The 14,926-nt window shown below is 36.2% G+C and overlaps 1 protein-coding gene across 1 annotated transcript; it reads left to right on the top strand.

The window, feature by feature from the left end:
- Positions 1-13,777: 13,777 nt before the first annotated feature.
- On the top strand, positions 13,778-14,473 carry LOC127087995 (uncharacterized). The gene has a single exon (XM_051028908.1). The coding sequence runs from the start codon at positions 13,884-13,886 to the stop codon at positions 14,247-14,249; it is 366 nt and encodes a 121-aa protein (XP_050884865.1). The 5' UTR covers positions 13,778-13,883; the 3' UTR covers positions 14,250-14,473.
- The last annotated feature ends 453 nt before the right edge of the window (positions 14,474-14,926 follow it).

Genomic DNA, 14,926 nt, shown 5'->3' with positions numbered 1-14,926 from the left:
AGCTTTTGTAGTTTAGCCCACTACGGCTGAAAGCAAGGTGATGGAGGGCAAAATAATGATTGAATAGAAGTGAATAGAATGGAGAAATGAATGAAGTAAGAGAGTGAAGTGATAAGAGACTTGATAGTCGATTGATAAGAATCACATGAGAGTCTATGGATAAGGGAGAACACTTTGAATATTTGGGACATACGCCCCATACGTAAAGTCGCTCTAGACGAGGATAGGAGAGACTCCGTCTCGTCATTCCCTATTGTAACAACCCAATTTTAGTATTTATTTCTTATATTATTATTATTATTATATTTTATTTTATTTATTTAGAATGTCAATTAATTAATTGGTTGTTAAATAGTAATAATTGATTGTATTAATTGATTTGGTGTGTTAATTAATTATTTAGTTGATATGAGATATAATTGAATAATTAATTATATTAATTAACTTGGTGTATATTGAGTTTGTTTAATTTATTTGAATTAAATTAGAGATATTTAAATATTAGGTCTTATTGGGCCTATTAATTAAATTAGAGGTATCATTATTGAACCCCAAATAGAATACTAGTATATAAGAGGTGAGGAGAGTGAGAATTAGAATTCATTTGATCATTTGACAACAATAGAGAAAGAGAAGAGGAAAAGTAAGAAGTAGAGGGGAAGTACAAGAGAGGAGCTAGGGTTTCCAAAAAATTGAAGAGGTAAGGGGGGAATCCTTATTATTATGGGTTAGTATGATTGGATCAATGAGTAGATGTATGTTTACGTTAAAATCCCTAATTTTGTATGGTTGTTTGGAATTGTTAGATTTTGATGAGTATGCTCGATTGTGGTGATTGATTGTGTTAAAACTGCAAATTAACGTTATATATTTAGAGTATTGTGTGAGTTATAATGTTCTGAACGAGTGGCTTTTTACGGAATCGAAATCGGAGGTCCGGAAGTCCTCCAACGATGAAAATCGCAGAAAATTCTGCATGTTGTCCGTCACAATCGCGGTCTTTTTTTATGTTTTTCGGTCGGAATCGTTTTGGTCATAACTTTTGATCCGTAAGTCCAAATCGAGTTCCGTTTGAAGCGTTGGATAGCTGAAACAGAAGACTATAACTTTGTTTCAGGAATAAAATAATTTTGGAGATTATTTCATGGACGTTTTTGGGGTTGAAGAAGATAAAAATTATGTTGGAAAATTTAGAAAACAACAACTTTTTAGTAACGCCTTCGTGCACGGTTTTATTCATAACTTTCAACTCGTGAATCATTTTGGGTTGGGGTTTAAAGCATTAGAAAGGTGACTCTAATACATATTATGTGAATGGTGTATTTGTTATGAATGTTAAGATGGTAGAGATGATCTTAATTGCATATTATGTGAATGGTGTATTTGTTATGAATGTTAAGATGGTAGAGATGATCTTAATTGCATATTATGTGAATGGTGTATTTGTTATGAATGTTAAGAGGGTAGAGATGATCTTAATTGCATATTATGTGAATGGTGTATTTGTTATGAATGTTAAGATGGTAGAGATGATCTTAATTGCATATTATGTGAATGGTGTATTTGTTATGAATGTTAAGAGGGTAGAGATGATCTTAATTGCATATTATGTGAATGATGTATTTGTTATGAATGTTAAGATGGTAGAGATGATCTTAATTGCATATTATGTGAATGGTGTATTTGTTATGAATGTTAAGATGGTAGAGATGATCTTAATTGCATATTATGTGAATGGTGTATTTGTTATGAATGTGTATATGTACCATTGGTGGATAATTCATAGAGTTGAATTATGGTGATATGTGGAATGTTAAGATGGTAGAGATGATCTTAATTGCATATGTATTGGTATTTGTACATTCATTCATGACATGGTCGGCTTCATGGTGGAAGCGGTGAAACTGTGGGTTCACATGGTAGAACACGTTGATCCTTAATTGGAAATAGGCGTGGTAGATGTAGCACACGTTGATCCTTAATTGGAAATAGGCATGGTAGATGTTGCACACGTTGATCCTTAATTGGAAATAGGCGTGGTAGATGTTGCACCGTTGATCCTTAATTGGAAATAGGCGTGGTAGATGTTGCACACGTTGATCCTTAATTGGAAATAGGCGTGGTAGATGTAACACACGTTGATCCTTAATTGGAAATAGGCATGGTAAATGTAGCACACATTGATCCTTAATTGGAGATAGGCGTGGTAGTGGCTTTGATCTTGTCTGGATCGGAAGCGTGGCTTGGATTCTAGATATTGAATCGGAAAGCGGTGAAACGTTGGGTTCACATTTTGGTACCACATGCATAGCGTCACATGTCTTGCATTGAGTCACATTAGAGTTATGTGATAATTGAGTGTATGCATTATTGTGATTGTGATGTGTGTATGAGATATGGTAATTGAATTTGATGATGTTTTGATACATAACTTGACAACATATGTGATTATGTGATAATTGTAGTTATGTGTATATTTGAGAATATAATATTGGAGTTTAATTATGTACTGCTTGAGTTTGATGGATGTTTGAAACATGTGAAATAGATGTTGATGAATATTATTTGCATGGTTATAAGAAGTGTGATGAATTCCTTTAATTGTTGATTTAATCATTGTGCCTTATTATACTTCTTCGTAATGATTTGAATTCTCACACTTTCTGTTTGAATGTTGCCTTTACATGGGCCTCGTGCAGATACTCAGGAGTAGTATCGCTGAAGTAAGTGGACGGTAGTTCGCTCGAGATTAGCCGGAGAGTTTCCGTATTTTAGTTGGAAGACTAGGTAATAAGTCAATGCTCTGGTCATGTAACACTGGGTAGATTAGTAGTATTGAACTCGTATCCTATTTGGATATGTATTATGTTATTACTTATGAACATGTTTATTTGAAATTGCTGTTGAGAGGCCATAGTGCCAAATATTCTAAATATGGTTTTATGTTATCTTGAAGAGATTATTGAGAGATGATCATGGTATGGAACATGGATCATTTTATGAATTGCATGAGTATTCATTATGTTCCGCTGCGAACGCATATTCTTGAATATTCATGAGAAGTGAATTGTGTTATTTTAAATGACCAGGTGTATTGTATATTGATGAGGAATGATGTTTGGTTTTTGAAAGCTTTTAGTTTTTGAAAACGTCGATGTGACGCCCTTTGGTTTATATGCGTGCTTATTTACTCTGATTATATGTTAAGTATTTGGGGTAGGAAAAGGGGTGTTACATTAGTGGTATCAGAGCATGGTCGACCAGTTGGTCAATAGTCGTTAGGGTTTTCAATCCCGTTGTATTTGATTTATGTATCTGACACGATCGATATCGTTTGTCTGGTTTCTCTGATACATAAGTGGTATCAGAGCAGGTCGGTCCGTCCGGCCAGGTTGTTTAATTATGTTTGTTCCCCTAGTATGCGACATGTGTGTGAGAACATTGTCGATGCTTATTTTATTCTCCATTGCAGGTTGGGAATAAAATAAGTGGGGGAGAAGCGTCTACTTCTCTTGGATGTTCCAATTGTATCGAGTTTGGACATTATGTTGTTGCCTGCAAGAGTGCAGTGTTGGCTAGTTAACATGTTTTGAGAATGTTGTGTTTTTCCTGAACCCGAAGAGAGGTCGGATTCGAGGATGGTGTTGGTTAGAAGTTAATCGGGTGTATATCAACTGTTTTGAGAAGACTGTTATTTTTCCTGAGGTTGGTGCTAAGGACGATTTGTTTGTGTCTGCTGAGCAAGTTGATGAATCGGTGCAAGATGGTGCCGAGTTGTTTATGTTGTTGGCAACTTTGGATATTCATGAGAAAAGGACGATTGAAGAATTGCCAATAGTTTGTTGTTGTGTTCATCGATGATACATTGATTTATTCCAAGAGTAAAGAGGATCACGCCGAGCATTTGAAGGTTGTGTTATCGGTGTTGAAAGAGAGGAAGTTGTTTGCTAAACTCTCCAAATGTGAGTTTTGGTTGAGTGAAGTAAGTTTCCTTGGACATGTGATTTCGAGTGGTGGTATTTCTGTGGATCCTACGAAGATTGAAGATGTATCTCAGTGGAAGCTCCTAAGTCTGTTGTTGAGATTCGAAGTTTCCTTGGTTTGGCTGGTTATTATAGGAAGTTCATTGAAGGATTTTCTAAGTTGTCGTTACCGTTGACGCAGTTGACTCGGAAAGGTCAAGCTTTCATTTGGACTTCGCAGTGTGAAGCGATTTTTCAAGAGCTTAAGAGAAGATTGACTATGGCTCCTATTTTGATTTTACCGGATCCGTTAGAAACGTTCGTTGTGTATTGTGATGCTTCTTTGTTGGGTTTAGGAGGTGTTTTGATGCAAAAAGGGCAAGTGGTAGCGTATGCTTCAAGGCAACTTAAATTTCATGAGAGGAATTATCCGACGCATGATTTAGAGTTGGCAGTCGTTGTGTTCGTGTTGAAGCTTTGGAGACATTATTTGTTTGGATCGCGATTTGATGTGTTTAGTGATCACAAGAGTTTGAAGTACTTGTTCGATCAGAAAGAATTGAATATGAGGCAAAGGAGATGGTTGGAATTCTTGAAAGATTATGATTTTGGTTTGAATTATCATCCTGGAAAGGCGAATGTTATAGTCGATGCATTGAGTAGGAAGTCATTGCACATGTCTATGTTGATGATTCGAGAGTTTGAATTGTTGGAGCAATTTAGAGATTTGAGTTTGGTTTGTGAAGCGACGCCGTCATGTGTTAAGCTTGGGGATGTTGAAGCTTACGTGTGGCATTATTGACGAGATTAGAGAAGGTCAGAAGTCAGATTTGAAATTAGTCGATGTTATGACATTGATTAATCAAGGAAAAGGTGGTGACTTTCGGGTGGATGAGAATGGTATCATGAGGTGTCGTGATCGAGTTTGTGTTCCGGATGTTGCGGATTTGAGAAAGAGGATTCTTGAGGAAGGGCATAGAAGTGGTCTGAGTATTCATCCTGGTGCTACTAAGATGTATTAAGACTTGAGGAAGATGTTTTGGTGGCAAGGTATGAAGAAGGATGTAGCGAAATTTGTGTATGCATGTTTGACTTGTCAAAAGTCAAAGGTTGAACATCAAAAGTCGTCTGGTTTGATGCAACCGTTATCTATTCCCGAGTGGAAGTGGGATATGTAAGAACAAAAATTGTTCTACAACAGATTCCTTGATTTTGATGATAACAAAGGATGAAACCAAAAATGGCACCCTAACGAAAAGTTTCTAAGTGTGCAGGGTTCTAAAGAAAGAAGTAAGAAATATGATGATGTCATCAGATAGAGTATCAGATCAGAAGCATATTATCAAATGATCAGAAGCTCTGAAGTAGAAACAAGCTCAAGAAAGTCTAACTCTGAACTAAACAACAAGTATCAGAAGCATCTGAACAAGAAGTAAGTCCTAGAACCTCTGACTCTGAACAACGCTATCTGAAGAATCTATTTAGATCAACATCAGAAGCAAGATTCCAAGGTTCTCCAGAAATACAAATACTCTGATTATGGATTTGCTAATCATGAAAGAGTAACGTTGAAGACAAGTAAAGTTTTTCAAATGGATTTCCTAATTGAGAAAGAGACGTTAATCTCCAATCTCAATAAAGAAAATACTACTTGTGGTAAGTAGTCATTTCAAGAAAAAAAGTCATCCTGCATTAGCTAATTATGTGATGGCGTAACTTCATCTCAATATCCACCAGTTTCAACTACTACTTCAACTGATCTATATAAAGGATTGCAAATCAACTTTCAGCAACACACGAGAGAACAATCAGCAAGCCAACAAGCCAAAATTATACTGAAACACCAAGTCAAGAAAAACACTCCTTCTCTCTAAGATCTTCACGAAGCTTTTGCTTATAACGTGAAAAACTCTTGTTCTTAATATTGTAATACTTGCTTTCTTAGAAGCACGCTAGATTACATAAATCTTTCTTTTATTGTTTGTTGATTTCCTCAAGTGACTTAGTGTAGTCTGTAAACTTGAGAGGACTAAGAGATTTTTCTCTTAGGCGTTGTTTGTAATCTTTCAAGATTAGTGGATTAAGTCCTTGTTGAAGGCGAAATCACCTTGGCCGGGTGGACTGGAGTAGCTTTGTGTTATAAGCGAACCAGTATAAAATCCTTGTGTGATTTTCATTTTGAAAAGCGCTTATTTTTCCAAACAATTCAAACCCCCCCCCCTTTCTTGTTTTTCTCACCTTCAGGATAGTATCTCTATGGATTTTGTTTCGGGTTTGCCGAGAGCATCGAGTAATTGTGAGGCGATTTGGGTCATTGTGGACAGGTTGACGAAATATGCTCATTTTATTCCGATGAGGATGGATTATTCGATGGAGAGACTTGCTAAGTTGTACATCGAGAGGATTGTGTGTTTGCATGGTATTCCGTCGAGCATTGTTTCGGATAGAGATCCGAGGTTCACTTCGAGATTTTGGGAAGGTTTGCAAGGTGCTTTGGGTACGAAGTTGCGTTTGAGTTCGGCATATCATCCGCAAACTGATGGTCAAACGGAGAGGACTATTCAGTCACTTGAAGATCTTTTGAGGTCTTGCGTTTTGGAACAAGGAGGAAATTGGGATAGTTTCTTGCCTTTGATCGAGTGTACGTATAACAACAGTTTCCATTCGAGTATTGGAATGGCACTTTTTGAGGCTCTTTATGGTAGAAGGTGTAGAACTCCTTTGTGTTGGTACGAATCGGGAGAGAGTGTTGTGGTTGGACCCGAGTTGATTCAAGAGACTACGGATAAGATTAAGATGATTCAAGAGAAGATGAAGGCTTCTCAGAGTCGTCAAAAGAGTTATCATGATAAGAGGAGGAAAGCTCTTGAGTTTGAGAAAGATGAGCATGTGTTTCTTCGAGTTACGCCAATAACGGGTGTTGGTAGAGCTTTGAAGTCGCGTAAGTTGACGCCGCGTTTCATTGGTCCTTATCAGATTTCCGAGAGGATGGGTGAAGTGACATATCGGATTGCATTATCACCATCACTTTCTAATCTTCATGATGTGTTACATGTGTCTCAATTGAGGAGGTACATTGCGGATCCATCGCATGTTGTTCCATTAGATGATGTTCAAGTGAGGGATAATTTGACGGTTGATACATCACCTATGCGAATTGAAGATCGAGAAGTGAAGAAGCTTCGTGGTAAGGAGATTGCTTTGGTGAAAGTGATATAGGGCGGAGTCGCCAATGGCAATATTACTTGGGAACTCGAGGATAAGATGAAGGAATCGTATCCGGAGTTTTTCGTTTCAGGTAAATTTTCGAGGACGAAAATCTTTTAATTGGGGGAGAGTTGTAACAACCCAATTTTAGTATTTATTTCTTATATTATTATTATTATTATATTTTATTTTATTTATTTAGAATGTTAATTAATTAATTGGTTGTTAAGTAGTAATAATTGATTGTATTCATTGATTTGGTGTGTTAATTAATTATTTAGTTGATATGAGATATAATTGAATAATTAATTATATTAATTAACTTGGTGTATATTGAGTTGGTTTAATTTATTTGAATTAAATTAGAGATATTTAAATATTAGGTCTTATTGGGCCTATTAATTAAATTAGAGGTATCATGATTGAACCCCAAATAGAATACTAGTATATAAGAGGTGAGGAGAGTGAGAATTAAGATTCATTTGATCATTTGACAACAATAGAGAAAGAGAAGAGGAAAAGTAAGGAGAAGAGGGGAAGTACAAGAGAGGAACTAGGGTTTCCAAAAAATTGAAGAGGTAAGGGGGGAATCCTTATTATTATGGGTTAGTATGATTGGATCAATGGGTAGATGTATGTTTAGGTTAAAATCCCTAATTTTGTATGGTTGTTTGGAATTGTTAGATTTTGATGAGTATGCTCGATTGTGGTGATTGATTGTGTTAAAACTGCAAATTAACGTTATATATTTAGAGTATTGTGTGAGTTATAATGTTCTGAACGAGTGGCTTTTTACGGAATCGAAATCGGAGGTCCGGAAGTCCTCCAACGATGAAAATCGCAGAAAATTCTGCATGTTGTCCGTCACGATCACGGTCTTTTTTTATGTTTTTCGGTCGGAATCGTTTTGGTCATAACTTTTGATCCGTAAGTCCAAATCGAGTGCCGTTTGAAGCGTTGGATAGCTGAAACAGAAGGCTATAACTTTGTTTCAGGAATAAAATAATTTTGGAGATTATTTCATGGACGTTTTTGGGGTTGAAGAAGATAAAAATTATGTTGGAAAATTTAGAAAACAACAACTTTTTAGTAACGCCTTCGTGCACGGTTTTATTCATAACTTTCAACTCGTGAATCATTTTGGGTTGGGGTTTAAAGCATTAGAAAGGTGACTCTAATACATATTATGTGAATGGTGTATTTGTTATGAATGTTAAGATGGTAAAGATGATCTTAATTGCATATTATGTGAATGGTGTATTTGTTATGAATGTTAAGATGGTAGAGATGATCTTAATTGCATATTATGTGAATGGTGTATTTGTTATGAATGTTAAGAGGGTAGAGATGATCTTAATTGCATATTATGTGAATGGTGTATTTGTTATGAATGTTAAGATGGTAGAGATGATCTTAATTGCATATTATGTGAATGGTGTATTTATTATGAATGTTAAGAGGGTAGAGATGATCTTAATTGCATATTATGTGAATGATGTATTTGTTATGAATGTTAAGATGGTAGAGATGATCTTAATTGCATATTATGTGAATGGTGTATTTGTTATGAATGTTAAGATGGTAGAGATGATCTTAATTGCATATTATGTGAATGGTGTATTTGTTATGAATGTGTATATGTACCATTGGTGGATAATTCATAGAGTTGAATTATGGTGATATGTGGAATGTTAAGATGGTAGAGATGATATTAATTGCATATGTATTGGTATTTGTACATTCATTCATGGCATGGTCGGCTTCATGGTGGAAGCGGTGAAACTGTGGGTTCACATGGTAGAACACGTTGATCCTTAATTGGAAATAGGCGTGGTAGATGTAGCACACGTTGATCCTTAATTGGAAATAGGCGTGGTAGATGTAGCACACGTTGATCCTTAATTGGAAATAGGCATGGTAGATGTTACACACGTTGATCCTTAATTGGAAATAGGCGTGGTAGCTGTTGCACACGTTGATCCTTAATTGGAAATAGGCATGGTAGATGTTGCACACGTTGATCCTTAATTGGAAATATGCGTGGCATATGTAGCACACATTGATCCTTAATTGGAAATAGGCGTGGTAGATGTAGCACACGTTGATCCTTAATTGGAAATAGGCGTGGTAGTGGCTTTGATCTTGTCTGGATCGGAAGCGTGGCTTGGATTCTAGATATTGAATCGGAAAGCGGTGAAACGTTGGGTTCACATTCTGGTACCACATGCATAGCATCACATGTCTTGCATTGAGTCACATTAGAGTTATGTTATAATTGAGTGTATGCATTATTGTGATTGTGTTGTGTGTATGAGATATGGTAATTGAATTTGATGATGTTTGGATACATAACTTGACAACATATGTGATTATGTGATAATTGTAGTTATGTGTATCTTTGATAATATAATATTGGAGTTTAATATTATACTCCTTGAGTTTGATGGATGTTTGAAACATGTGAAATAGATGTTGATGAATATTATTTGCATGGTTATACGAAGTGTGATGAATTCCTTTAATTGTTGATTTAATCATTGTGCCTTATTATACTTCTTCATAATGATTTGAATTCTCACCCTTTCTGTTTGAATGTTGCCTTTACATGGGCATCGTGCAGATACTCAGGAGTAGTATCGCTGAAGTAAGTGGACGGTAGTTCGCTCGAGATTAGCCGGAGAGTTTCTGTATTTTAGTTGGAAGACTAGGTAATGAGTCAATGCTCTGGTCATGTAACACTGGGTAGATTAGTAGTATTGAACTCGTATCCTGTTTGGATAAGTATTATGTTATTACTTATGAACATGTTTATTTGAAATTGCTGTTGAGAGGCCATAGTGCCAAATATTCTGAATATGGTTTTATGTTATCTTGAAGAGATTATTGAGAGATGATCATGGTATGGGACATGGATCATTTTATGAATTGCATGAGTATTCATTATGTTCCGCTGCGAACGCATATTCTTGAATATTCATGAGAAGTGAATTGTGTTATTTTAAATGACCAGGTGTATTGTATATTGATGAGGAATGATGTTTGGTTTTTGAAAGCTTTTAGTTTTTGAAAACGTCGATGTGACGCCCTTTGGTTTATATGCGTGCTTATTTACTCTGATTATATGTTAAGTATTTGGGGTAGGAAAAGGGGTGTTACACCTATTACTTAAGACTTGAAGTGCATGATACTTCTCTTGACTGACAAGTTGCTGGCGAAGAATCTTGATTGTTGATCCTTGCGTTGATGTTGATTTTGCATGAAGAATACTTGGTAGTTTAATCAATTTGTATTGTACTAAAGTCTATGAATAAGGGCGAACGCTTTGAAGATTTGAGGCATACGCCCCATACGCAAAGTCGCTCTAGACGGGGATAGGAGAGACTCCACCTCATGATTCCTTACTACTTAAGGCTCGTTTTGTACAACTTGGATCGTGTTAACCAAGTGTTGACCTTTGATTTATCTTGTATAATTCACTGCTTGGTGTGACTGAGGATGCCTTGATTGAAGATCTTGACTTGAGGCTTCGAGCTCCACAACTTAGAAGAAAAGTCTTATTAAGTGACCAAGGGTCTTTTGGTCACTCAATCTAGACTGTGGGATTATACAAGTTTAAAGGATTTAATAAATCAAAATTTCTTTTGATCAATTTAATCATGGATTTCTTTTGGTTTGAAAACTAGGTTAGCACCTAATCTAATGGCTAGAATTAATTACAAGCTAATCCTAAGGGTACATGCCATGGTTAGTCAAAAATCCGATTAAAAGTCCATGTTAAAATTCCTAAGGGAACATGTTATGGTTAAGATTCTAGGTTAAGTTCTATTCCTAAAGGAGCATATGATTATATGAGTGAAAATGTTCAAAATTACCCCTAAAGGGTAAAATGGTCTACCAAAAGTATCAAATCATGAACACAAACTTAGAAAACTATACAAAACTCCAATTAATTATAATTAAAGTCCAAAGCCTAATTAGGCCTAATTATTGTGTTAACAAGACGATTAGTACAATTACCAACACACAGAAAAATTAGAATTGAATGTAATTGAAATGGTAATTAACATGTTGGGCCAAGGGGTGTAGGCCCTGAATAAAGAATGCAGAATTCAGCAATAGGGGTGTAGAAAGCGGAGTATTGGGCTTAATGGCTAAGCCCACTAGAAATTGCAAAGAGACATGTGGAAAAAAACAGTACTCACTCTCTCATTTCTACACATCATCTTCCAATTTTGATGTAAAAACAGAACCACCACCGGAGCTCCGGCACCACCGCGCTGGAGGCGGCGAAGCCGACCGGAATCAAGAAAAAGCACCATTTTCTTACCCCTCTCAAGCTCTTCTATCCTAACCACTCATCCATTCTAACCGTAAATTAATTAATTCTGGTAATCTGAGCAAGAACCCTAAGTACAAAAATCTGCAATTAAATGGAGGTGGAGGAGAATCAAACCATCAAACCTCGGGGTTTTGATTCTCCACTACACAAGCTACAATGTGGTATAAACAATTCAGCAAACAGGAAAATATGAAAGATAAACATTCACCAACCTACAAGACGGAGGATTGTCTTGGAATTTCTTGCGATTTGGAAGATGAAGAAGAGAAAACCAGAGATAGGCTACATTGAACCTTTAATCTTCTCCTTCTACTGCGAACTCCTCATTTTCAAGAATCAACTCTGAAAAATTCTAAATTAAATCGTTGTTGTTGATGTTGATCATGTGAGTGTAGGGATGATTATTGAATGCAAGAGGTTTAACTCAATTGATAACAAACTTCGATGTGAAGCTTGCTCCAATGGTGGTTTGAGCTTTGGTGTATGGTGAAGAAATGGAGAAGATGAAGTGAGAAAAGTTGAAGGTGATGTTTGCAGAAAAAGTGGTGACCCTGAAATGATAGTGAAGATGTAAATTTATAGTGATTAGGCTTGGGATCCATATGGATTGGAGTTAGGCTTTGAGTTAGTTAAATGAGGCCTGGAGTTAGTTGGGATAAACTCAGTGAGTTTAGGTAGTTAACTCACTGAGTTGGAAGTTATTTAATTAGTTAACTTAATGGAACGTGTTCAAGTGATTGTTTATGACTGGTCATTGCAGGTTAAATTTGAATGAAATTAGTTTTAATGTGGGTTAATGACATGTTATATATTGGCTTAGGTGCAAGATATAACTATCATGACTTACAATTGTAGGTTAACAGTGGTTGTGTTATGTTATATGATTTTGGCTTTGGTTATGATTGTGCAAGTTGAAGTGTTTGTGAATTTATTGCACTTGGTTTGCTGCAGAATCACTGTATTCATAATGCATGTGGTTGAAGCTTTATGAAGTACCGAACCTCAGAGTGTCATCGAGTGCCCACGGCTTTCCTAGTGTTCATGCAGATGTACATTGGTCTTGGATTGCAAGCTTCAATGATGAAGAATCATGCTTCAACCCAAAAGTTCCCTTATCACATTAGTAGTGCTAAAATCCTGCAAAACAAACTATGAGTCGACTCAAACAGGGAATGAGTCGACTCAAACAATGATTTTCCCAAGGTTGAGTCGACCTGTCCGGACTCGCGACAAAATGATTGAAAGGAAAATTGGAAATGAGTCGACGCAAGGGACGGGTGAGTCGACTCAATCAGGAATTCCCAAAATTGAGTCAACCTGTTCCGACCCGAGGGCACAAGGTTCCAAGACAAAAGATGAATGAGTCGACGTGAAGAGCGAGTGAGTCGACTCACTCCAATTTTCCAGAATTGAGTCGACTGGTGGGTCGATCTATTCGGACCCGGGGGTTTTGTGTCGAGTCATGAGTCGACTCACAGGGCTAAAAACCTCCAAAAATGAGTTTTTTCCAATGCAATACCTTTTTTGCACCCTTATTTATACGTAATGAATATTTTAGGGATAAAAATGAAAGAAATTAGCCAATTGAATGAAAACGACTTGACTTAATACATGATCATGACCAAAAGACTCGAGCACCAAGGGGACAAAATGAATGGACCGAACACATGAGGCTGAGTGCGACACACTGAGATCACGTGAGATTAGGATTTTGGAGGCCTCTGTGCCTTGGTGCAAGTCCAAACCAAGCATTTCCGGTTATTGCACAAACAAACCGAAGCCCTGCAAGTCAAACACTTGGAATCCATTGTGATGAATGGTGCTTATGCATGAATTAATAATGCATGCGAATGAATCCTAGTCAAATGGTTAGATGGAGATGTGAAGAAAAGGGGAGGGTAAATTTTGGGATACGACAGTGACCACTTTTGATAATGAAAGCGTTGTCTTCTGGACAAGAGATTCATTTTGGAATTGTCTTATCTTTAGTGCATTCTGGAATTCCCCTGCAAACATTTTTTGATTTGGTATGTTTTAAATTTTGAATATTAAAAAAAAAATTAATAAAATATCTAAAATAATATTTTAAAAATAATTATTTACATTAATTTTTTATTAAAAAGCTTTTTTTGAAAAAATTATTTATAAATTTTTTCTAAGGAAAAATATATTACACTATCAAAATTATTTTAGAAAAACTGAAATAAATGGGACCATCCTAATCCATTGTATCAAAATAAAAAACTAATTCTTTAATTAAACCATTTTTGGTTTTAAAAACTATTTTTTGAGGTATTCTTAACTACTTTTACTTTCTCTCCTATATCTGCTCGAGGTGTGACCATTTGAAACTATAGGCTATAACCTAATTCCATATGGCTGCCAGCGCCACCACCTCTTCCACCACCTGCGGCGGTTTCTTCAGTTTCCGATCATCAAATTCCTCTGACCAGTCATACAGGGTCCGCGACTCCTCGAGTCAAACAGCTTCTGCAGGTTGCGGTGGAAAGCTCGATGGTGTGGCTATGTGGTTCGTCAACGGCGTTACAATGGCTTTTTTTGCTTCTTTGAATCGTTGCTCTTGCATCCGCATCGCTACTAAAGAAGATTCAGAAGATGCCAACGATTTGCCGTTGATGTTCGACGACGGTAATCTCCGCCATGATGGTGTCGCCGCCGCCACCACAAGCCGGAGAAGGACCGGTAAAGGGGAGAAAAGTGGAGCTGTACTTGTCGATTAACACTAATCGGGATGATGAGTTAATGTCTCTTTAATTTCATGGTAAGTCATATTATAAATATTAATAATATATATAATAATACATATGTCAAAGTTTTTCGAATTGTGCGTTCAAATCAAAGCTTATTTTAAATTTGGAGTGATGAAAAATGAATATCAATCAAGAAACTGTAATGTTATTCCTTTAATTGTTATACATATAAGAATGGTTGATTTCGTATAGTACTTTTCAATGTTGTTAATTTCTGCAAGTAGATTTTTGTCAAACATAATTTTTGGATTTTGATCCAACAACAGCTGTTCAATATTTTGGTTGAGTACAGATGTTGTGGATTTTGGGGCTCACAAAAGTCGGAATAGGTCTCATAACTCAAAGAATGTTTAGAATTATGTTCAATATTTTGGTTGAGTACAGATGTTGCAACATTGAAGATCATTTTTGCAGTATGAATTAATAATATTAATATCAATATCCGTCAATATTGATTGGTCGCAGTGGTGGACCGTTTTTTACCCATAAAAAAAATGGAAATGAATAAGGAAGAAATGAAAGAAATGGGTGGAGGAGTGAGGAGTGGGTTGGGTGTATGATTACTTGAATGCCACCGTTATCATATTTTTTGGCTTTTATATTTTATTTTTATATTTGTGGGATTTTAAAATCAATTTGGAAGAATT

Source organism: Lathyrus oleraceus, chromosome 5, assembly GCF_024323335.1.
Source record: "Lathyrus oleraceus cultivar Zhongwan6 chromosome 5, CAAS_Psat_ZW6_1.0, whole genome shotgun sequence".
In the NCBI taxonomy this organism is placed as follows: Eukaryota; Viridiplantae; Streptophyta; class Magnoliopsida; order Fabales; family Fabaceae; genus Lathyrus; species Lathyrus oleraceus.
This window is presented reverse-complemented; position numbering and strand designations above follow the sequence as displayed.

Bases quoted from the DNA above. Each gene is read 5' to 3' on its own strand.
- LOC127087995 (XM_051028908.1), top strand. From the start codon at position 13,884: ATGGCTGCCAGCGCCACCACCTCTTCCACCACCTGCGGCGGTTTCTTC.